At 35.4% G+C, this 24,203-nt stretch overlaps 1 protein-coding gene and 1 pseudogene across 2 annotated transcripts; one reads left to right on the top strand and one right to left on the bottom strand.

Moving 5' to 3' along the window:
- The first annotated feature begins 876 nt into the window (after positions 1–876).
- Positions 877–2,387, top strand: LOC149551615 (U-box domain-containing protein 44-like; annotated as a pseudogene).
- Positions 2,388–14,712: 12,325 nt separating this feature from the next.
- On the bottom strand, positions 14,713–15,825 carry LOC149551614 (uncharacterized protein At5g65660-like). 2 transcript variants are annotated; one of them, XM_089787118.1, is made up of 2 exons: positions 15,317–15,825; positions 14,713–15,142 (listed from the first exon to the last, which is right to left on the bottom strand). In XM_089787118.1, exons 1-2 carry the CDS (start codon positions 15,584–15,586, stop codon positions 15,041–15,043), a joined length of 372 nt encoding a protein of 123 aa, XP_089643244.1. In that variant the 5' UTR covers positions 15,587–15,825; the 3' UTR covers positions 14,713–15,040. The 2 variants fall into 2 exon arrangements, with proteins under 2 accessions (XP_089643244.1, XP_089643245.1); XM_089787119.1 differs by having other exon boundaries at positions 14,713–15,139; positions 15,317–15,733.
- Positions 15,826–24,203: the final 8,378 nt, after the last annotated feature.

Genomic DNA, 24,203 nt, shown 5'->3' with positions numbered 1-24,203 from the left:
CCATTGTCTAGAGGAGCATCATCATTAGAGGTTACAGAAGAGCTATCAACAATGATATGAGTAGATTTAATGACATTAAAACAACATGATCACAATTAATTTCAATGAAGAAGAAGATCAAAACTATGATAAATATTAGAGAGCATGACTCATATGATGAGGGTTAGAAAGAGAGATAATTTCACCTTTTTGTTAAAGGTATTTAGAGTGTTTGCAAGGCAATTCACTATCCTTGGATACATTCACAGCTTTTATTTGAAGGATATTCACCATATAATGATCATCAATTTATTGTCTTGTCTAAGGGGTCCAAGCACTAATGTCAAAGACCATTTTATGTTAATAATGGTATAACACTTTTGGTGAAGATACAATATCTGCGATTGTATGAAACAATGCTCTTGGTTACACAAAGTAGACGTAGAAATGCAGTAAGAATATTATGATGGCCATCAGACAACAAAGAGCAGTGAGGTGGCTAGGGGTAGAAACAATGTGTGTTCCATACAAAAGCAGCAATAATATATGTATAAGAGAAAAAATAGTGATCAAACAATGTAAGGAAATAGTGAGCAAATATGCATCCAAATAGTGCTACTGCAATGAAAAAATAGTGACATCAGAGAGAAAGATAGTGGTGAATATACATGCAAAACAGTGATTGATGTTTGTAGGCACACTTTTAGTACCCCTATTTCAAAACTTCAATATGTGGTTGTCCTAAATCTAGGTTCCACTGGTTTACTAGTCTCCTAGTTGATGAAATATGCAGACAATATTGTCAAGGTCTATGCAACATCTATGGCAGAGTTGGAATGTATAAAATGCTTTGTAAGGTTAAAAACATTGGTTATTATGATTCTTTCAAAGAGCAAGATGGATGATTGTGCCACAGGTGTTGGGCAAAGCCCTAGCTATATATCTACTAAACTTCATAAGTTTAAGAGGGATATCGAGGAAGCTGAAAGGAAAAAGGAGCTCCAGGATGTCCAGTATATGTAGTAGGTCATGGCTCTTCTTTCTCAAGAAGATGCTAACATGGCATTAGAAACCTCTTGCAAGCATTTCCTAGAATTGAGGAGAGTAGTTAGTAGATCTTGGGAGAATTTCATTACTCATGAGCCATATTCACATTTTAAATATCCTCTTATAGGGAAAGTGATGAATGATCCAGTTTTGATCTCAACTAATAATTCTTTTGAGATAGAAGCAATTGAGAGTGAGTTTGCAAGAGGTGAGCCAAAGGATCCCATTACTGGTATAGTTCTCCCAAATTCCATTCTTATACCAAACCAAGCCTTGTACTGCACTATAAATCTCTGAAGGTAGCAGAACTACATGGCAAGGATTTTGAAGGCAAAGGCAAAGTTGGAGACAAAATTATGTGTCGAGCAAAAAAAAGAGCACTTGTTGATCTGTCAGAACTCTGCAAAGAGAGTACAAATGATACAAATTGGATAATTTTTGAATCTTTACTTCCATTAACAGTGGTAGCTTTGAAGCCTAATGATAACAAATTGAAGGCACTTTGTTTTTCAGTTTTAATGGCAGTTGTGCAAGACAATAACCATGGAAAGGAAAAACTAGTTGAAGCCAATGGGCTTAGTAAGATCATTAAATGTTTGTTTAATGACTTGAGCCCTGACCTCACAAGGGCTGCTATAAACTTCTTGTCAGAGCTGACAAAAATATAAGAATATCCTAGAGCAGCTAGGCCAACAATGTGGTGCTATTTTGACAATTGTTACGATTTTAATTAGGGGCAATCATCTAGAGTTGATGATGGATATTGAGACTATTCTCAATGAGCTCTCTTATGATGGAAACTCATACAATGAAGGAAACATAAGATCAATGATCTAGTTTAATTGGTGCAAATCCTTTTCCCATTGCCTTTTAAGAGGTACGGAGGAATCCAAATTGGGAATGGTCAAAATGCTCACACAATTGCAGCTCGATGACAACAGAAGAGAGGCCTTGATTCAACAAAATGTAATTGATGCTTTGAAGCTGGAGGGGTTCCTTTGCTACTTGTATTCTTAGAGAAGCCTAATTTGAATATGAAATTCAAAGCTAAAGCTATTCTAGCAGATTTAACTATGGAGCATGGAAGATCTTTTCTTCTCTGTGATGACAAGACACCAATGGAAGCATGCAAGCTTGTTGAAGCCATCATGGGAATTCTAACTTTCTGTGAATTACCAATTGTAGAGAATTCGATGAAGGTGCTATTATTGTTGACAGAAGCTTCAGATGACAGTGATGTTGCAAGATTGATTTAGGACAATGATAATAACCTTCAAACCATTCAGGCTTTAATAAAAATGGCCAAGCCTCCCTTGCAATATCAAGCTATACAACTGGTTTTTTTAATGTGCAGAGATTGATGGTTTTGTCTGAATGGATTCTTAGCATGTTCAAAATGTGGCTGTCACATTAAAGTAGATAATTTGGATTTGAAAAAGTTCACGTATCTATATCTCATTAATCATGCAAAGAATATCATGCTGATGTTGAAGGTCGAGAATCAGGAAGGTGTAGTCATTTTTGATGAGATTGTGAAGGAGTTAGATGCTTTCATGGTTGCCCCTAGAGATAAATGGCATATCAAGAAATGGTCATGTATTGGTAATATTTATGCTAGGAAGAGGTAGGCACAAGATCGTGTGTTGTCACTTACAAAAATTCAAGATCTTGTATTTTCATAGGATTTAAGTAGAGAGGAGTCTCAAGTTGTTTAAGAACTTAAGTAAGTAATGAGAACTATTTTTAGGAAGTAGAAGGTAAGGGTCGATTGGCTTTAGGAAGGAGATACGAATATAGTATTTTTCTATAATTATGTGCAAACTTATAGTTAAAATAGGATTTATATATCTACTTTGGTTAATTTAGATGGAATTTATCTGATCTTTTCATAGTTTTATCTCGAAAAAATCTACGTGGTACTATTTAGAAGATTCATCCCTACTAAGGATTGAGGGGAATGATGCAGAGATGGGTAAGGGCTCTTTATCAACTATTAGGCAGTCTTGCCAAAAGATCAAATTGCAATCCAAACTGACAATGTTCCTTAGGTCTACTAATGGCTCACATATACAAATACAAGGACTCAACTTCATGAGAGTTCTACTATGGTTTCCAAGTTCCTCAAACACCTAACCCAACCCAAAAAGTTCACTCACTAACAATCAAATGCCATTAGCAAGAATAAAGCCGAGTTCTACAAACTTTTGACCATTATTAGAGCATGTGGAATTAGAGTTGTAAGCTTGTGAAATATTTGAAAGGTTTCTTTACTAGATGTGGAATGGGAGTTGCAAGCCTATGAAGTATTTGAAAGGTTTCTTCAGTAGATGTCATCTTGTGGGACACATGTTTGTATGAAGTATTTGAAAGGTTTCTTCACTATATGTCATCTTGTGGGACACGTGATTGTTTTATTCTCATAAACTTAATCTATGCTTGTGCCAAATGGGAATTTCGATGAGTGGATGTCCATTAAAGCTCATGACAAATTTAGAAGTTTATAAAGGTGACGTAGGAGCATAAGTGGTTCTTGGCAATCTTGAATCAACCAAAAACATTTGCTTTGAGTTTGTTCCTTTTCATTCCAGTTCTATGTTTCTTTCAACATTATTTTGAATTGGCTAGTTTTCTCATGTAGACCTATTTGACATGTTCCTAGCACCATGGTGTAGGAGGACCTAGGGTTTGGGCTAAAACCCCAAGATATTCTATCTTGTAAATGATCCTAGTCTGGTCATTGATGAATAAAGACTCCAAGAGGGTCTAAGTGGTGTGTCAGGGTAGTTTGTGTGTCTTTTTGATCCTAGCCAGGTCATTGATGAATAAAGACTCCAAGAGGGTCTAAGTGGTGTGTTAGGGTACTTTGTGTGTGTTTGGGAAAAAGTTGCCAATAGGTGACAAGAAATTGCCAAGTTTGGCAAAATGAGATCATGCCAAATGACCCTACAAAGTGTGTAATTGTTTGAAAAGGACAGAGACATGGTTCATGTAGCTGAGGAAGGCATTCTACATCGATTTGAGGTGATGGTAGGTTGATAGGAGTCAAGATGCTGAAAAGTTGTAAAGTTGTCATTTTAACTTCAACATTTGGGCAAGATTTTAGAAAATCTCCAAAGGTGGTTATGGGTCAGTTCCAACAGTTAGAACATGGTTTTTATAGCTAACATATAAAATGAATAGTTCTTAACATAGGAAAACTTATGGGGAAAATAATAACAATATCTCAAACTAACATATAACTGATTAAAAAAAACTACAACCCTACATTCTTGTATGGATAACAATTAACATTTTAAAAAAAATGGAGATATGTAAATACCAGACATTGGCAGTGAGACCCTTCTTCCTGCCAATCACCCTTCCTTCAACCAGCTGCTCTATACAGTACAAAACCTAGGCTTTCCCTGGAATGTGGTTAATGTATGTCCAAGATTCTAGAGGAAGAAATGTATGTTGGTTTCATAGCTGCTGGTACTGGAGGGTTTCGTAGCTGGTACTAGAGGGTACTGATCAAAATCAAAATTCTCAAAGCATTCGACCAATCCCCTTGCCCATGCCTCAGTAGATAAGATCTACCATAATTACTCCACACCTAGCGAAATAGATTCAAAGCGCAATTGCCACAGCGTCTATCGACATCGCCATTTTATCGAAGAATTATGCAAAATCAAGATGGTGCTTGTATGAGCTTTACCTGATGTTGAAATCGAGAGCACCCATAATTCTAGTGTTCTTATACGATGTGAAGCCTTGTGACCTCTGATGGATGGAAAAAAGAGGACCTTATGCCGAAGCTTTGACAATGCACCAGACAAAGGGGAGATATCACTCTGAAACCATCGAAAACTGGAAATAGGCTCTGCATCAACTTTCCTATCACAACAGCTTCGAGCTCGATGCCTGTAATGGATAAGACGGCAAGGACCTTTACACTCTTCTTCACTATGGCCTTGATGAGGCTAAGATATGCGCGCGCTCCTCCAAACATTGAAATAGCATATATTGTATATGCCACCGAACAAAACCTGCATTCCAAATGTTTTTTTTTCAATTTTAGCCCGATGACGTCACAATTGTGACACCTACATTGCTTGATGTCACAATTGTGATGTCATTAGGCTATAATTGAAAAAAAAAAAGCCAAAAAAACATAACATTTACCCGTCGTTGCAAATTGGCGTCGCAAATTGACCCCTAATGTATTAGTGACCTAAACCAAATTCCCCTATTTATACTTTTCAAAATAGCTTATAGAAGATTCTAGATCATTACATAATAGAAAAGATGACCTTAAAATGGCCTACACACATCCCAAGAAAAGATTCTACCAATTAGTTCATGATCAAAATTAAATACATAAGTTGGTTCAAAATTAGAAAAAATCACAAACAAACTCGGTCAAAGAAGGAATTGAGCATCAACAAATATCAGGTTCACTTGGCAGACAAAGGAACACTTGGTCAATACTGGAACTTGGTTACCACTGCAACTCAGTTGACACTACAACTCAGTTAACACTCCAACTCGGATAACATTGCAACTTGGTTAGTGTAACTCGATAGAAGTTGGCTAAATGAACAAAAAGAGTAGGACAGAAAGGCAACCCAGGATGTGCCTGCATCAATATTTCATATGAATCAGTACATGAGGTACATAGTAACTTCAAAGTTTGTATCCTTTGAAATTTGATGCCAAAGAGGGAGAGTTTAGTGTCAACAAGGAAGAGCAAGGGAGAGTTAATCAAGGAAGGATAGGAGAGTTAATATCAAAGTAAAAGAGGGAGAGTTTTGTATCTTAGAAGAAAGATATTCAAGTGATCGAATGTACAACAAAGAGGGAGAAAATGATAGTTGTCCACAAAAAAATGTTGATAGTGGAAGCAGCTGAGACAAATCCAAGAAGAATCTCAGAGGGAGTTGGTATGGATGAGAACCAAAATGAAACTAAGGGTGTTATCTAATTGCTCATACTTTTATCAGTTTACATTGGCATGTTGTATTTCCATCAATTCCAAAGAAGGAGTTTGTTGAAAACAAATCTTCAATTGTATAATGTCATTAATGTTACACAAATGTTAGTATTAATTGAGTAATGAAGAGTTTTGCATGTTGTAGTATTGATCAAGCTATCTGGTAAAGAAGAACTTTTAGTATTAATTGAAAAGTTGGTTAATGAAGGGTTTCCTCCTTGTAGTATTGACCTAGTAGTCAAGCATCGAAGGACTCAGTATTAACTAAGCCTTCAATCCTAGTATTGATTGAGTGACAACAAAATGAATTTATCTAATAATTAATTGATTGAGGCCAACTATTTTGATGTTTATTTATTATCTTGAAGGGTATTCAAGCCAAATTGTCCAAGCTTATGATATATAAGAAAGGTCAAGTTGTGAGGATAAGAAGAACAAGTGAATTATGAAATAAGATTGATATGTGAGTGAAAGGTAGAGTAGGAAAGTGTGGAATATAAGCTGCAAATAACATCTAACTAGTAAGGATCCAAAAGTCAAACCACAACAAAGATCTGAATCTACAAAGATAGTTGTTTCATAAATCAGGTCAAATTGTTGTTACCTTCTAACCATTGTTGCAGTGAAAAAATATCGTAACAGAGTTGACTTTACAATCATTTTGTAAATCCTCTAACAAGGTAAAATTTCAAAATTGAAGTGTTTGAAGACCTCTAATCAAGACACTCCTATTAGGGTGATCTAAATCCTCTAACAAGGTCATACTCAATAGTATGTTTTGTAACCTTTAATAGGGTTGGCTCCTAACAAGGTTCACTTTAGAAGAGTGAAAACCATTGTAACTACTTGTATGGTGCTTTTCCCAAATTGAGTTTCTACATTAAATCTCGGTGACATCTGTAGATATGTTATTTTTTGTATGCTTTATGTTTCTGCAACTAAGTTACTAAAGGATAAAATAATCTAATAATCATAACATTGCTTTGTTAACCGAATGATAGTAATATTCTAGTGTTAACCAAGTTGGACAGTTTTTCATGATCAATGGAAAGTTTGAATTGACATCTAGGGACATGGAATTATTTTTGCAGTAACTGATTCACCCCTCCCCTCTAAGTTACACTCTTCATTTCCAATAGGTTACATGGTGCAAAAAGAGGGGTAAAAATTTATTAAGACAGAAAGGAATACAACAAGGAGAGCTCAACAAGGAGCTCGATCCTGAGCAACAAGATTATCAAATTCTTGCACCATCTCAAAGGACAGTTGCCTCCTATCCCTAATATTCCAACCTGGATCATGACTAGATGCCCATTTGGCTAAAAAATCAGCAGTTCTATTCCATTCATGAGCAATATACGTGAACCTAATGAACTGAAAAGAGGAAGAGAAAAAAAGAATCTGCTTAACAACAGTGGCCAGCTGCCAACTAACATCCTCAAGCTCTTGCGAAGAAAGCATGTTCACCACCACCTGGGAATCAGACTCACAGATAATCTTACTCCATCCCCACAAGCAACACTATTCCACAGCATATAAAATAGCCTGAGCTTCCATAAGATTGTTAGTATAATCACCCTTATGAACTGAGAAGAAAAATTTAACATCCCCAGAACTACAACGAGCCACTCCGCCAATACCAGTCGGACCAGGATTCCCACGGGAAGAGCCATCAGTGTTAATTTTTAGAACTCCACAGGGAGGAGGAGTCCAGTGCCCATCCCGGTTAACCCAACCCTTCCTCTGATGGTGAAGCTGCCTGGACATAGAAGGAAACCTATGAGCTGCAGCCCCATCCTGCAGATGAAAATTGAGGCGATTACAGATAGCAAGATCAACCGGATCCATACCCCCATCAAGCTCACACTTCACAAGAATAGTTTCCTGAAGAGAATGTGATATTTTTCACCGAAGATGCAAAACACCAAGCCGAACATCTTGGAATATGTGACGATTCCTCTCCAACCAGATATGCCAAAGCATGAAAGATGGGCCAGCAATCCAAGCAGCATGGAGAAAAGAAGACTTGGAGGGAGCAGTACCCAAGCGGGCCCAGAACTCAGGCAAAGAGGAAGCATGCCGACAAGAGAAACCCCAAGCGTGCCACCAAAGGTGCCATTTCTGAGTAGAATAGGAGCAATGGAAGAACAGATGGGAGACAGACTCCTCTCCATTACCACACAAAACACAATAAGAGGGGCCCTGAAATCCATGTTTACAAAGATTATCCCAGGTAAGACAACGGTTGTGAGCCACTAGCCACATGAAAAAATTGCACTTGGACCAAGAAACTTTATTCCAAACTTGCTTCCACCAAGGGACCTCAGCATCCCCAAATAATTGTCTAGTTATCTCCTAATACCCAGAAGAGACATGATATTTACTAGACAAGGTACCGCCCCAAGCCAAAACATCTGGACCAAGCAAAGAAGAACACTCTCTAGAGGCTAGAATTTGAGAAAGCTCCTAACAATCCATGTCTGTACCTCCAGGAGGCCAATCAGAAGAATGCTTCCATCTGTAACCAACAACAGGTCCCAATTGATAAGGAGTCTTGTAATGAGCCACTTTATCCCATCCAGCGGCAAGAAAAGAGTCACAAAGAGGTTGAAGATGAGGGTATATGGATAAAATGGAAGGGAATCCATCCCAAGCATCAGACCAAAACAAAGCCTGAGAACCTCCTTTACATATCCAAAACAGACCCCTCTTTACCAACATCGCACCTGTCTTCAAAGTATACCAAACCATTGAGCCACGACCTTCAAGAGGAAGTGCACAAACAGAGCAAGGATCAGCACCATGAAAATATTTATGAGTGATAATACAAGCCCAAAGTTGATGTTGTCCAGAGCACCATCGTCAATAAAGTTTAGCAGCCAAAGCTTGACTACTCAATAGAGCTGATCGAAGACCAAGACCACCCTCCTTTTTAGGCCTACAAACAGTTGCCCAATTAACCAAGCTCCATTTAGTACTACGCAAATGACCACTCCAAAGGAATTGTCGAGAAAGAGCATCAAAATCCTTGAGAAAGTAAATAGGTGTAGCATGAACCATGCTTCGATAAGTAGGAAGAGCTTGGATAACAGCTTGAAGAAGAGTAACCTGGGCAGCAGTAGAAAGCCATCTATGAGTCCAATGATTTACCTTATCCTGAAGCTTGGTAATCAAATTTTGCCATAAGAGACATGGCTGCCTGGAAACAGCAATAGGGATGCCAAGATAAGTCAAAGGAAGTGATCCTATCTGAAACCGTAGAAATTGTCTAGTAAAGATTAATCTTCTAGTGCATAATAGACAAGGTACATGTTTATGAGAGGAGGATTGTAGTATTTGACACATATAAACCCTGATATATCTAATGCAGTTGGGGTTGTAGAAATATTCGAAGCGTATCCTAAAGAGACACATGCTGCAATAATAAAGAGGATATTTAGATACTTGAAGGGTACACTTGATTATGGCTTATAGTATAATAGATCACATGACTTTATCTTATGTATATATTGATACATATTGGATAGGAAATGTTAGAGATAAAAAGAGCACTAGTGGTGGAGAATTCTTAATGGGAGGAAGATTTGTTTCATGGCCAAGTAAGAAACAAAATTGTAGATCACAATCTATAGTAGAAGAAGAGTATACAGCAATAAAATACAATTGTAATCAAATTATTTAGATGAAGTAGATGTTACATGACATTGGTATTGAATTTACCGAGTCTATTATTATTCACTGTGACAACAAAAGCATAATTAATATGTTAAAGAATCCAATGTTTCACTTAAAGACAAAGCACATTGCAATAAAGTATCATTTCTTCAGAGAAAAGGTAGTAGAGAAGGAAATCGGATTGGTGTATGTTAGCCAAAAAGAGAAGATAGTAGATATTTTCACAAAACCTTTGGCTAAGAATACATTTGAGTATTTGCAAGGTATGCTTGGGGTTATGTCCAAATTGATTCATAATTGTTTAGTGAAAATAGTTATGAAGCAATTTGGAGAGTGGGTTCAATTGTCTTTTATAAACTCCTAATAGGATTGGAACAACTCCTAACTGGGTTGAAATCTCCTGACAAGGATTTAGAGTCTCCTAACATGGACTCATATGTACTGATTGTATTTCATTTGACTCCTAACAGGGTCACATGCTTTCACAAGGAACTTTCTATATCAATACATTATCTTGTAGGTATCATTCCCATGGGGATTTTTCCTCTTATCAAAGGTTTCCCTAGTTAACATATCTTGTGTTACTTTGCATGATTATTATCTTGTGGCTATTGCATCTATTGATTCACCTCCCCCCTCCCCCCTGCCAATTGGTAGACTTTTCTTTCTAACAATATATTTGAAGGAAAGTACTAAATTTAATGTGTGTACAATCATTTTATCCAATTGATTCATATCCTCTACTATGATATGTTTCATTCTCTTGAGTGTGTTAAATTTTATTTTCTTAAGCGTGTATCAATCATCCTCCACTTCATTATTTCCTTATCCTTTTCTCCCACCATCCCACTCATGCACACATCACTATGTTGACCATTGATGATTATGATAGCAATACGATTGAATCATCCATGAATATAGACATAAACCTTGAAGGTTTATATTTAAGAATAATCCCATATTTATATTATATAATTTTTTTAAAAAATTATTATACTTATAATTATAATTAGAAATTAATATTTGCTTTATAATTATATAAACTATTTTTAATGTCTCACTTCTTCTAATATTTTATAAAAATTCATAAAATTTATGTAAAATAAAAACTTGATAAAACATATAAAATGTATTAAAGATATCGTTAATAAATATTAAAAAATATTTAATCTTATTTATAATTTTTTCAAAAAAAACTTATATTTATAATTTATTTATGATTAAACTCCTTTCTTGATCTTTTCTTGTGATTTTAGTTTTTCTTTTTTCTTGGTACATAATATGTTCTATCTATATACTCTTAAATGCAATTTAATTAGATGTCCAAGATCAATTTTGATCATATATTTATAACTTTTTGATTTTAATAAAAAGTAAAATTATTGTCTCTTAGTTTTTAATTTTAAAAAAGACGAAAAAGAAAGAAAGGAAAAAAGAGAGAAATTCCATTTTTGATATGGTGTGAGCTAAAGGGGGACATAATTTCTCACACTTAGCTCATTCAGTTTTAATCTGGGAGATTCAAAAATTTAACTTATTTTGAATTTGATGAAACTGGTACTTATGAAAGATATTTTTCAATGCGCTCATTTATATAGAACTAACATACAACTATTACTTTTTTTTTAATAATTATATAAAAGTAACCAAATTTAATTTTTAAGAATAGCCCTATCCTTTAATTGGTTTCCTATTCTATTCTTACACTCCTAATATTTTAAATATTCTTTAACTCCAAGCCATCATATTCCACTTTATTATCCCCTTATCCTTTTGTCCCACCATCCCACTCACACACACCTCATTATAATAGACATTGCTGCTGATTTTGATAGCATATCTGATTGAATCATCCATCAATAGTGGACAAGAGCTACTCAACCTTTATATTCCATGATAATAGCAACTTTAATAAAAGTTGATTTGGACATAAAATAATAATATATGACTCAATAAATCTTGTAGCAAATGCAAAAGATGACTAGAGATTAATTAGATATATTAAGATCCATCATTTCAATGGAATTTGATTTCAATGACTGATAATTTCTGGCGGGCCATTCGATTGAAAAACAACTGCAATGTTAAATCAGTAAATTTGTAGGACTTGAAGAAGACAAGAAACAAATAATGTTTTCCACTAAGGAAATTTATTTCAGTGAAGTCATTTTTAAAAGACTTGCATAAAAGAGGAAATAATTAATGATTTGTTTTCCTGTAAATTCGTCTCAGTCAAGGCATTTTTGAAAAGACTTGAAGAAAACAGTAAACAAATAATTTGCAGGGGCTGCCAAATTATGCTATCAAGCCTTGATAACCACCTTGATATGATAGGAACATTAGAATTTTGGATGGTTTTCTTGAAATTTGGAATTTTTTAAATTTTGAATAGTATGAATAAATATATTCAATTTTGGATGGTTTTTTTCTAATTGAAATTTCTGCAATTCTAATATACTCTTTAGTAAGTTTGATGTTTGTTACTAATTGAAGACATGAAGTTGTTTGATGTTTGTTACTAATTGAAGATATGAAGTTTTAAAATTTGGTATGTCTTGATTTTTCCAATTTTAGATGATTTGACATTAAATTTTCCATTTTGAATAATTTTTGTAGATCATAATGTATTCTTTTTAATTTTGTATAGACTTTTTTCTAATTGAAAATATGAAATATAATTTATTTTTTTGATGGAGGGTTCAGACCAGCGAGGCACAAAGCCTACGAGCTACCAACCAATGAAGGACACCATACGGGCCCACATGTGCTTGAAAACCTCTTCAGCTAAGAGCCAAGAACTGAAGAGCATCCATGCTGCCAAATTCACCCCCACGTGTGCTTGAAAACCTCTTCAGCTAAGAGCCAAGAACTGAGGAGCATCCACGCTACCAAATTCGCTCGAGGCATGATCCCGGCCTCCTCCCTTATGATGTCTATGGGCCTTGCACTCAGCAAGACTTGATCCTTGGTGGGCTCTTTGTAAGCCATTCAACTTCATGAGTAGACCAAGGGCCTGTTGACAACTATCTTCAATATCTTATTTTATTCTTATGTTGATTAATTGGAAAAGAAAAACAAACATAAAATTTCTGACTTTAAATGACATTCTACTGAAAATAAATTAAATTTCAGTAATTAGTGTTATATGTCTTATAATCTTTGAGGTTAAGTGTTTGTAGCTGTATGTTGTAGTTTGTAGTTCTTCGGAGCTGTTTAGTCTCATAAATTGTTGAGCTTATTGATCATTGTTGGAGTTATCTTAATTGATTTTTTTTTGACAAATTTGGTTTTTTTTTTTTTAATATAATATATTTAATCTTTTACTTTATTCAATAAGAAAATAAACATTTGAATTTTGAATGATATTTTACCAATTGAAGATATGATTTTTAAAAAAAAGTTAAATGATATTTTACCAATTAAAGAATGAAAATTTGAAATTTGAATAAAATTTCTGCATTAGTTTTTATGTTCTAATGTTGCAATTATTTAACTCTAATGTTGTGGTTCTCTCAACAATCTTGTGTTGGGTTGTTCTAGCACTTTCTTCTTTGTTTTTGAAATATTAAGCAATCAAAACAAGGGGGCTGGCCCTTACAAACAAAGCAACCCCTAGTCCAACTTAACACACCAAAAACATAACTTGAATAACCTAAGATTAACTTTCCAAACAACTGAGAAAATACCATAGTACCATAACCAACACCAGTTCAAACATGACAACTTTTTAAACAAAGGCATCACTGCCTTAATACTAACCAAGTCAGTAACCCACCAGAAAAACCAAGAACACATAAAGAAACTAGAGGAGGGGACAAGGCACTAGCTAGCCTTTCCATCATTGCCTTTCCCCTTGAGGAGGACATTCGCCTAGTCTTCCGCTAGGAACCTGAACAGTAATTTGGAGTCCTCTTGGTTCAAACCCTTGTCCTGGTTACCTTGAAGCAAGTGCAGGGTGGTAGCCGTCGCATGGGTCATTTTGATGGTGAATCTGGACAAAAGACCAAACCTTTCCTCTAGAACCATCATTTTCTTTCTTAGCCACTTGACCTCGGCATTCATAACCACCACTGTTTCCTCCAAAGAGCAGCATGACTTGCACTTCTCCACCTCCTTGTTGTTAACCTCCAAAATCGGGGAGCCAGAAATCATCTTCCCTTTAGAATTCGCCCTAGTCGGGGAGGAGGCCGTCATGGGAGAGGGGACCCTATCATCCACCATTTCTGTGAATTGATCTTGCACGAGATCCACCATATTCATTATGAGGGATGCGGAAACAATGAGTCACCTCCTTGCACTCTTTTTCCTCTTCACCCGAGCCCAACGTCGAGGAATCCAAAATATCCACCTCCATTTCTATATCCTCATCCTTCTCTGCTCTGTATCTCGTCGTCTTTTGTTTCATCCTTTGGTTGTGGAGGGTGCATATCATCAAAATTTGACTCATCTTCCTCATGCAAGACAGTTGTTTTCAACCTCCTATTAGCTTTTGTTTTTGCAAGTCTCCTAGACCACCTTCTACCACCTTTGATAAAATCTAAGGATTGTATAGCTTGGACAATTGTTGGAAGGCTAAGAAAGAACTCTTGCCCTACTCATGGTGTGGTGAGTTTGGCCTCCTTTGTGTTCTAACAGTTATCTGGAGGCTTAGGATGTTTCTCCGTCCCAAAGGCCTCGAAACCTTGTTTTTTAAGTTATCTATCAGCATCCCTCAAACCGAAGCTTTGCACTTTTTTTACCTGTTATTTTTTACGTGCTGATGACCACCTTGTGATGTCCAGTACTATATTGAAAAGTTGGATAATCAAAAGAAATAATACAGTGAGCATAAGTATTGTTTAAACAACCATACAATCCAATCTAAGGAAAAAAAAAAAAAAAAACTCTTAAAATTATTGGATTTGCCTGCAAAAACTCACAGACAAGAAATCTTGAGGCAACTTCAAGGGGCATAATTTGAAGCACTGATCAAAAGCCCCACTTTTTGTCCTCATACTCAGATATTACCTGATATTCTCTTTAAACAAGGGGGAAAAAAGCTGTGAGAATAACAATATAAAAATATAATTGAAAATTGTGTCTCTATTACAATCTTTCTCCCAACTCTCATATGAAATTCAAAGGAAACTAGCCAAGGGAGAAATGATATTTGCCCAGTTCTTGATTTGGGCATTCCAATTCGAAGCCCAGATCTTTCAAGACGAAAACAGGGGTTCCATGATCGAATCCCGGAGCTAAACCAAAAATTCAGTTCCCCTGTGTTTCTTCACAGAAATCTCCTGAAACAACTTCTCCCCAAATCTTAAGACAAAAATTCAGTTCTCCTGTTCTTCTTCACAGAAATCTCCTGAAACTTCTTCTCCCCAAATCTTAAGATTTATGAGACTGTATTTGGCAATCCATGGGGCGAGGGCAAGCAATGAATTTGGCCTGATTGTCTCCAGGCATAACCACTGCCAAAGCTCCTTCCTGCTGTTTCACTACTTCATTTTTCAGATCATAAAACACAAAGCCGAAACAACCCAATTCAAAAAAAGAGGGGAAATGCTCAAGAACCTTAAGCAAACGCACAACAATTGTCCAAAATGGACAATAATCTGAAGAAAATGCACAACAATTTGAAGAAAACGCAAAATAATTCATCACCTGTTGAATCCGTGAGTCGTCAGAGGATGTTGAAGAGCCGCCATGACCAACAGGATCGGAAGATCTATCACGGAAATTGAAACTTGTATGGCGAATATACAAACTCTTGATTCTTTCCCAGTGGTAGCACCATGAAAGCAATCCACTGATGCCAAGAACAATCAAAAGAAATAAGACGGTTCCTAATGGAAACCCAAGGTCTGATTTTTTTGATTGTCCGTCAAGAATTCGCCTTTGATCGTACCAAGATCCTGCCTTTGCTTCATCCATTTGTATGCTCTGCTACAAACACATTCAATGGAGGATTTTTTTTTGCAGAGTAGAGGATTTTTTGTTCCCTATTTCAAAACCCCCTTTTCTGTGGGTGCTGAAAAACCATGGAACAGCATGGTTAAGTTAATAAAAAGTTCATGGATCATGATGAATGTATTACAAAGTTTTTGATGCCATCAGATAAGGCTTAGTAGCATTATGTTTCATGTGACTTGACAATGGCGTCCCCACTGGTCCATTTGGTATGCTCCACTCTTGAAGATTTTGAGGATCTAATTTACAAGTCAAAAAAAGAATTCAATTTGGATTTCATGCTCAGAAGTAATTACTCATTCTATTTTTTTCCCCTATCTTCTCTACTTTTGATTAAAATATGGCTACAGATCTTATTTGCATGTCAATTAAAAAACTATGATTTCAATGTCATTTTATTTTTTAAATATTTAAAATTGTATATTGGCTTTTTATGTGGTTAAGGATCTTATTTACATGTCAATCATAATAATCTAAAAAGATCCCATCTTGATTTAGTGGTGGTTGAAATTGTACATCTCTCATTTTTCTCTTGGTTCACTTATTGTAGAATGTGGTGAAGGATTTATTTACATATCAACCAAAGGAATTGATTTTCATAATGGTTAAAATTGCATGCTTGTGCCTTTTTGTTCTTGTGTTTTAGTCAGCTTTGATTAGAATGTGGTAAATGTACTAATAAATGGCATGATTACATATAATTAGTTATAATTGATTATAGATTTGCATTGTTGATATATTGCTTATTTATTATTTCTTATTTGGGATTATATTTGCAGTTGTATATTCTCTTTTGGTCATTTCGGTCAATATGGATGTAAGTTGTATACTTTTTAAATATTAGGTGTAAATTCTCCTCTTGTTGATTGAATTACTAAATCTATGCAATGACTTAGTATATATTGGTTGAATTTTGTGTTTCTAGTTGTATTTAAAAGTATGCATTAAATCATTCGAAATCACGCTAGAAAAATCATGGACCATCCTCTGGGAACTACTGGGGAGCATGCTAGAGTTTTATCCATAGAAGATTTTATAAAGTATTTTAGCAAACATTCATTAGATAATTATAATCCACATCATTTTAGGTCTCACATATCATAATCCTTTTGCTTGGAGTTGTAAAATTGATCTTTTAGAGGTTTGCTTGAGGAGAGCTTAACCCTTTGAACTCAACAAATTCTTTTAAGGCGCTCTTAAATATTGTTGTCCTTATTAACATAAAAACTCAAGGCAAACAAACTTCAAGAATACATAAACTACTTGTTAGCAATGAATTGCATATAAGCCCATTTCAAAGCTTTACACTTTACAACTCAATTACTCTTTATGTCACCTAGTCACAACTTTCGCTTAGTTCGTAACTTGCACTATTGTTGCATTTTCACAAGTTTTGCAAAGTTCGCAAGAAATGATAGTAGCTTCATCATTTTCATATTCACTTGGCCCCACAATATGGTCATCAGTTGCTCCTTTCAAGAGGTTGGGAACTTCTGCCTAAGGCTTCGAGGTTTTGTGAAGTGAGAAACTATTTGTTGGTGTGATTTTTAAGGCACAATCATAATGAGATTATCTTGCATTTAATAAGGAAATCTTGATGTAATCTTATTATGAGGCATGGTGGAAGATGTTTCTTATTATGAGGTGGTGAAGTACAAGATTTTAAATTTCTCACATGCTGCTAGAATTAACAGCAAAATGAAGTGCTTATAAATAGAGTAAAAATCAATCCCTTTGATTACCTTATTCTATGATAATAATCCTACAAGTTACGTTAGCTATAATTTAACCTTGTCGAGATGGGAGTTCTTGTTTCAGAGGGATACAATGATAAAGAGAATGAACTTGTGCTCTAGCTTGGTCCCACTGAATCAAAGATGGAATAATTTTACATTATCTCCAGTGTTAGGATTAGATAGATAGAAAATAATAGCTACCTGCAAATATAACCAATATAAAAAAGGAATAAAGTGCACATAAATGAATAGAAGATGTGAAGATTTAACATAGTTCACCCAATCCCTAGGCTATGTCCACCAAATGACCAGTTCAATATTATTATCCAATAATTTCAACTTGATATAATCTTCAATCTTCCTTGTAGCTCAATATCATTGCAAGAGGCTATAGAGTCACCTTAGAAAGCTCTTACCCTAAGCCAATATTACATTACTTATGTTGGCTTAACAAATTAGCCCTAAACATACTTGATAAGGAAACCTTGGAAAATACGTGAAAAGACAACTCAAAAATCTTTGAAGAGTTAAGAAATTTTTTTTTGGGGGGGGGGGGTTGTTCACCATTTTTGCCCCTCTCCTCTTCTAGAATTTGAATAGCTAGCCTGACAACCATGTTGATGTTCATTTGACTATTCATTAATGCCTTGCAAGCCATTAGGGATATCTAAAGATTTTGACTTTTCTTTTATGTCCCTAAACCTTGTAACTCTCATATTGAAGGAGGCATTTCAAGCTGCAACAATGCGAATTATCCTCTTTGCAAGGTTATAGGTAGTTAGGGCTTAACCATTGGAGGGGCTGTAAAGGTTCGATGCAATCATCTCAGCAGTCAACATGGTTTCGCAGACCACTGGGATCACATTCAGTTTCAAGTGGCAATGTTGTGATCTTCCCTTGTTTGCACAATCACTACAAGTTAAAGGTTGACCAAAGTTTAGGTTGTGATGCAACTATTGTCTTGGGCACACTGTTACAGGGTTAGCATTGAAGTTAATCAATTAAGCTTCAATGGCACGATGGTAGTTGATTTGACTATTTTGCATGATCGCAATGGTTATTTAAGAGAAGTAATGATAGTTGTGAAGTTGCAAGAAAATAATAGAGCAATCACGATGGTTGTCTTCGCGTCGTCGCAATTATCCAAGTTGCATTCCATGATTAAGTTGTGATCATGCTAAAGCTATGCTATTAGTTAAGTTCTCAACGATCACAAGGTCATAGACATTTTATGCTAAGCTTAGTTTCAAGCTGCAAAATGGAGACAAAGGCAAGGTAACCAATTTCACATTGTTGCATAGTTAGAAGACTATTAAATCTAAACCATGACGATGGTGGGAAGGGCCAATCTCATAACAATCGTAGAGTTGCAATGGTCAAAAAGATAAAGTGGAAACAAGCCATGGAGCTACAAACAAGGGCAAACCTAAGTCAACGAATAGATAGATTGCATGTTTGGGAAGGTGGTAGAATGCTTCGATGATATTGGGTCATGTGGCGTGTTTGATGGTTGAATTGATGATATATCTAATTTGGTGCATCGAAACACTATCAGAAGCAACTCTTTTATGGAAAACTCATCCTTTGATCGTCTACAACTACTTTTTGATGTTCTCCATACCTGTTTGATGCAAAGGACATTCTATCGCCACCCCGAGTTATCCATTCAACCATGTAGTTATGATCATCGTTTTTGTCTCTTAGGGCTCAGAATTGGTATGAGAGATATGATTTTTTGCATCTAGGCACACACCTGATCAAATCTTTTTTGGATCAGCAATGATTATTCTCTTTGTATTTAATGATAGTAGTTGAACTTTGGCTTTAGGTAGAGGTTTTCTTAGTTAGGCTTGAACTATAAAAGTAAGTTTTGTAATCCTTCTAGGGGTTAGTCTTTTCTCTGATTCTATAGAAATCGCTTTCTATGCTCTACTACTATAATTCCCCTTTTTACCTGTGAATGAATATAATTCCCAATTGTATCTCCTTCTTTCATTAATATATCGTACAATACCTTCTTGCCTTATATTGATGTATTGCTTTCATTCTTCAATTATATGTTTTGTCCATCTATCTTTGAATGATATAGAGTGAAGTTCTTTCCTTATATCATGTCATTGGTTTATGATCCGTGCATGATTGTTGAGTCAAAGCTAAGATAGAATCTATATATCTAAGAAATATATTGATGAACTATGCTTCCCTAGGTAGGGATACAATTGAACAATAATATTTGGTGTATCACCCCCTCTAGATTAGAATAGGTAGTTTTCTTTTATGCATTCCTTCTCCCTTTTCCTTTCTAGAAATAGTTAGGTGCACCCTGATAGTAAGGAAGTTTCCCTTCTCTGGAGACTAAATCTCTAATTGCAAAGTCCCACACTTTCGAGATTGTTTCCATATTATATGAGGTTGCCTTTAGGTAAAACTTAAGGCAAGGGTGAAAACTTTCGTGTTAACAATTTTTGGCACACCCAGTGGGACTCATATTGAAGCTTTCTAAGTCTATTGGTTTTTTGGTGTCAAGAAAAGATCTTCAAATTAATTTTGAGGAGATAGTGTTGCTTTCAACATTCCAGGCCTTCAAGAGGCTCACAATCAAGCACTTGGTGACTCTACTTCTACATCTTGGTTTTAGACTAGAATTATTGTGATTCATGCCCAAATCTCAAACAAGGGCATCTTCTAGAGGTACTTTTCAATATACTAAACTTTCATATTCAAATCCTAGAAGAAAGAGAAATAGATTATCTCTATCACCAGTTAGGGGTTTGGCAGTAGCACATACACTTGCAAGATCTCTTTCTAATTCCCCTGTCGATATATCACATCCTACGGTACTATCTATCCATTTGAATAGATAATTATTCTGTGTGGCCTAAACTAGAAATCAAGATTTTTCCACCTTTAATGGTGGGAGTCCTTGATCATTGTAGCTCAGAGGCATGATATTCTAGTAGCAGCTCTTAAAGTCCTACTTGATTTTATCGGCGAGACCTCCATTTCTCCTATAGAGCACATCCAAGAAGTCTCAAATGTCTGTAATATACATGGTATTATAGAAGATGATATTGTTGTTAGACTTCTAGCTTCATCTCTAAAAGGAAAATCTCTACAATGGTATAAAGGTTTTCCACATAACTCTATTTCTAATTGGGATGGGGTAGGAGAAGGATTATGCAAGCATTTCAAGGATAAAAGTGATCACCTATTACTTTTAGAAAAACTAACTACTATTAAAAGGGAAGCCCATGGGTATATGACATATTTCAATTATAGATTTCAAAAGACATGGGATAGAATACCTATTGTAGTAAAACCTATTTCTAGTAATGCCTTATTGCATTATCTTAGAGATTTTAATAGTAATATTGCTACTATAGTGCAAACCATGGGAGGGGATACCTTGCCAGTTGCATATGAAATTTTCATAAGGGAAGAAAACAACTTGATACAGGGAGGGAAATGTTGGAAATATAATAGGGAAGTAAACTTTGGGGGGGGGAGGTGAATCAACAATTAAAACTTTCAACCTCAAAAACCATTCACCACACATCCATCTCACAATATATGCATATAAATCGAAATACGAAATTAAACATATACATCCATATCATGAAAGTAAAATATTCAACACATGTATGACACAAGACATTTGGTTACCCAGAAAGCCTCAAAGGAGAAGCTAAAACTAGTGTGGGGATGACACCCACAAATCTTCACTACTGCAGTAATGAAGTGTATCCAATGAAGGTTACAATTTTTGATCATGAAACATGATCTACCCTGTGAAAGGTATGTCCTATTAGAGGCTTCCAAGATTTTTAGATCTTACCATGTTAAAGGATTTAAACACTCTGCTAAAAGTGTGCCTTGTAAAAGGACTTTAACTTACAATGAAGTAAGCACCTTATTAAAGGATTTAAAACAACTTGTTAAGACTACTCAGTTAAGATATTTAACTGATTCACTTGTTAAAATGTCTTAGCAATGATCCTTCCATTAGCACTCTGTTACCTGATGTCAGATCACCCCTATAATGATGTGTACTTGATCCTTTCTGATCAGATGTATCTCTGCCTCCTCTAATTCCTTTCCTCTATTCTCCTTTAACTGATTCTACAATGTAACTCAACTCATAACACCTTAAACACCATGAATGTTTTTTTTGCGCATGGAAACTCTCTTCAATTCTCCTTAAGCATTCTTTTTAAAGTTTAGGGTTTGTCCTCCTTAAGAACACCTAGGTGACTTAGGGTTAGGTATGAATCAATGGTTGTGATTCACCCATATTGCCATTGAATCCTTCCCTTTTTTTCTAATTGGATGCATGTAAAACATAGGGATTCACAAATAAGTTTTGTCTTTATCATCAAAGATCATAAAAAAATCCTTAAGTCAGCCCAAAAATAGTTAACATAGAAATTTGTGCCATTACAAACAACTATGTCAAAACTGTGTAACTTGGCACTTGAAGTCCCTAATTCTTGGCATCAACTAAAACTTCAATGCTCTAACTCAGCCTCTGAATGACTTGACATCCACTAATCACTCGACATCTAAATAGCTCGGCACATACCATCTACTTGGCACTTACTCATTACTCAGCTTTCACTAAATATCTGTCGCTTGACATATGCTATTTGACGACTTTTGGATATGGAAACTCTCTTCAATTCTCCTTAAGAATTCTTTTTAAAGTTTAGGGTTTGTCCTCCTTAAGAAGACCTAGGTGACTTAGGGTTAGGTATGAATCAACAGTTGTGATTCACCCATATTGCCATTGAATCCTTCCCTTTTTTCTAATTGGATTCATGTAAAACATAGGGATTCACAAATAAGTTTCATCCTTATCATCAAAGATCATAAAACAATCCTTAAGTCAGCCCAAAAATAGTTTACATAGAAGTTCGTGCCATTACAAACAATTATGTCAAAATTGTGTAACTTGGCACTTGAAGTCCCTAATGCTCGGCATCAACTACAACTTCAATGCTCTAACTCAGCCTCTAAATGACTTGACATCCACTAATCACTCAACATCTAAATAGCTCGGCACATACCATCTACTTGGCACTTACTCATTACTTGGCTTTCACTAAACATCTGTCGCTTGACATATACTATCTCACAATTTATGCTTGGTGTGTATTACTTGTTCGGCATGAACTAAGTAAATGACTTAAGTATATTGTCACTCATATGTCAAAAAAAATTTGAGATTAACGATCTCCCCTTTTGATAGGAGTTTTAAAATAATTGATCATGTATAAATAACTTTTAGCCTTTCAAGCATAACTCGGATAATATCCATATACATACAAAATTTCAAAAACTTCAAAAATTTGCAAAATCTTAGGACTCATTAGTCATACCTCAAAATTTAATAACTCCCCCTGAGTTGATTGTATTTTTTTATAGCTAAATCAAAATTATTCCTCCCTGCTAAGTAAATGTACTATGTTTCTGTCATTGACATCTCTTTTCTTCAAAAATAGTATCTCCACCATGCTTCTTATTATCCCTTCATATTTTTCCCTTATTTCTTATTCTCCCCTATTTTGACACTTATGTCAAAGGGTTATATACTGAGAGTGTATTTTGTCCAAAAATGATTTGTGGACATCAAGCATGATTTTCAATGTAGCATGCCAATTATCCCAAACTATTTCCAATGACTTGATTTGGATTGCCAGCTCAACAGCAAGGTGAACTAAGCCTTCATGAGTAGAAAGATGCAGATCTTTCTTCATGAGTGTTTCTACAAAGGCTAGATCCTTGTGCAATATCTCCATGTGTGGAGTTAGAATAGACTAGATGTTGATCAGTTTGGCCTTGATGTTTGATTCATTTGTATGTAATACTACTAACTGACTCGAGGAGTTCAGGAGGTTTTTGAAATGTTTCTCATTCTAAGCTCAAGACTTTAGTAGAGTAAAATCAAATGTATGTATATGACTCTCCAAACTCAATATGTGTCTCCTTATTTCTTGTGTGAAGAGTGTGGGATTATTCAATTTGGTGTACAAAGAGAAAATGTTCTCTGGTACCTTCTTCACACTATCAATTTTGTTTGCTAACTCAACCTATGATAGTGTAGTATCACTTGATATGTTTTCATCGACATTTTTTTGAAATTTTCTTTCAGACCATTCAAGTAGTTTAACATTTGAATCTAGGTCTATGTCATTTAGCTTCTCTACTAAGCTAGTTAGCTATTCTATGATAGTCTGGCATGCTAAATGCATCAATAAAAATGTCCTTAATGTCTATCAAAGCTTGCTTCTACCTATGCTCCTATCTGAGCAGTTCTTGATTGTTCTTCTTTGCAAGAGAATCCTAAAGTATGGACATCTATTCTATAGTGATGGTTGCAAAATCAAACTTGGGCAACTCAATCACTTCATCCAAGTTCACATCATCAAATGATGTAACTTCATCTACCTTAGACATGCTTGGACTCAGTTGTGATGATTGTAGGGTTGTAGCTTTTAAACTCAACCTATGAAGAGCTTGACTAGGAGGAGTAGCAGTTTCGGGTAAGGTTACTAGTGTTTGTATTACTAATTGCTCCTCAGGTTTGGTAGTCATACCTAGCTCTTCAGTCTTGTTGTTTTCTTTCTCCTCATTTTTAGTTGCACCTTGATTTGTGTTGTAGGTGTAGGAGTATCTACTTGACCTATTAGAACTTGTGTTCCTTCATTCTTTTCTCTCTCATCTTTGTGTTCTCCAACTATCTCACCCTCATCATTTTCATTTTCATGTATATTAACTGAGACTGGAGTACCCTGCATCAATGCACTAACAATGGAAGATGTTGTCTCCTTCCTTTGATATACCACAAC

The sequence above is a fragment of the Cupressus sempervirens genome, chromosome 6, assembly GCF_028749045.1.
Source record: "Cupressus sempervirens isolate cs-2001-9-10 chromosome 6, ASM2874904v1, whole genome shotgun sequence".
Lineage (NCBI taxonomy): Eukaryota > Viridiplantae > Streptophyta > Pinopsida > Cupressales > Cupressaceae > Cupressus > Cupressus sempervirens.
Note: the sequence above shows the minus strand (reverse complement) of the source record. Positions and strands in the feature narration are given on the sequence as shown.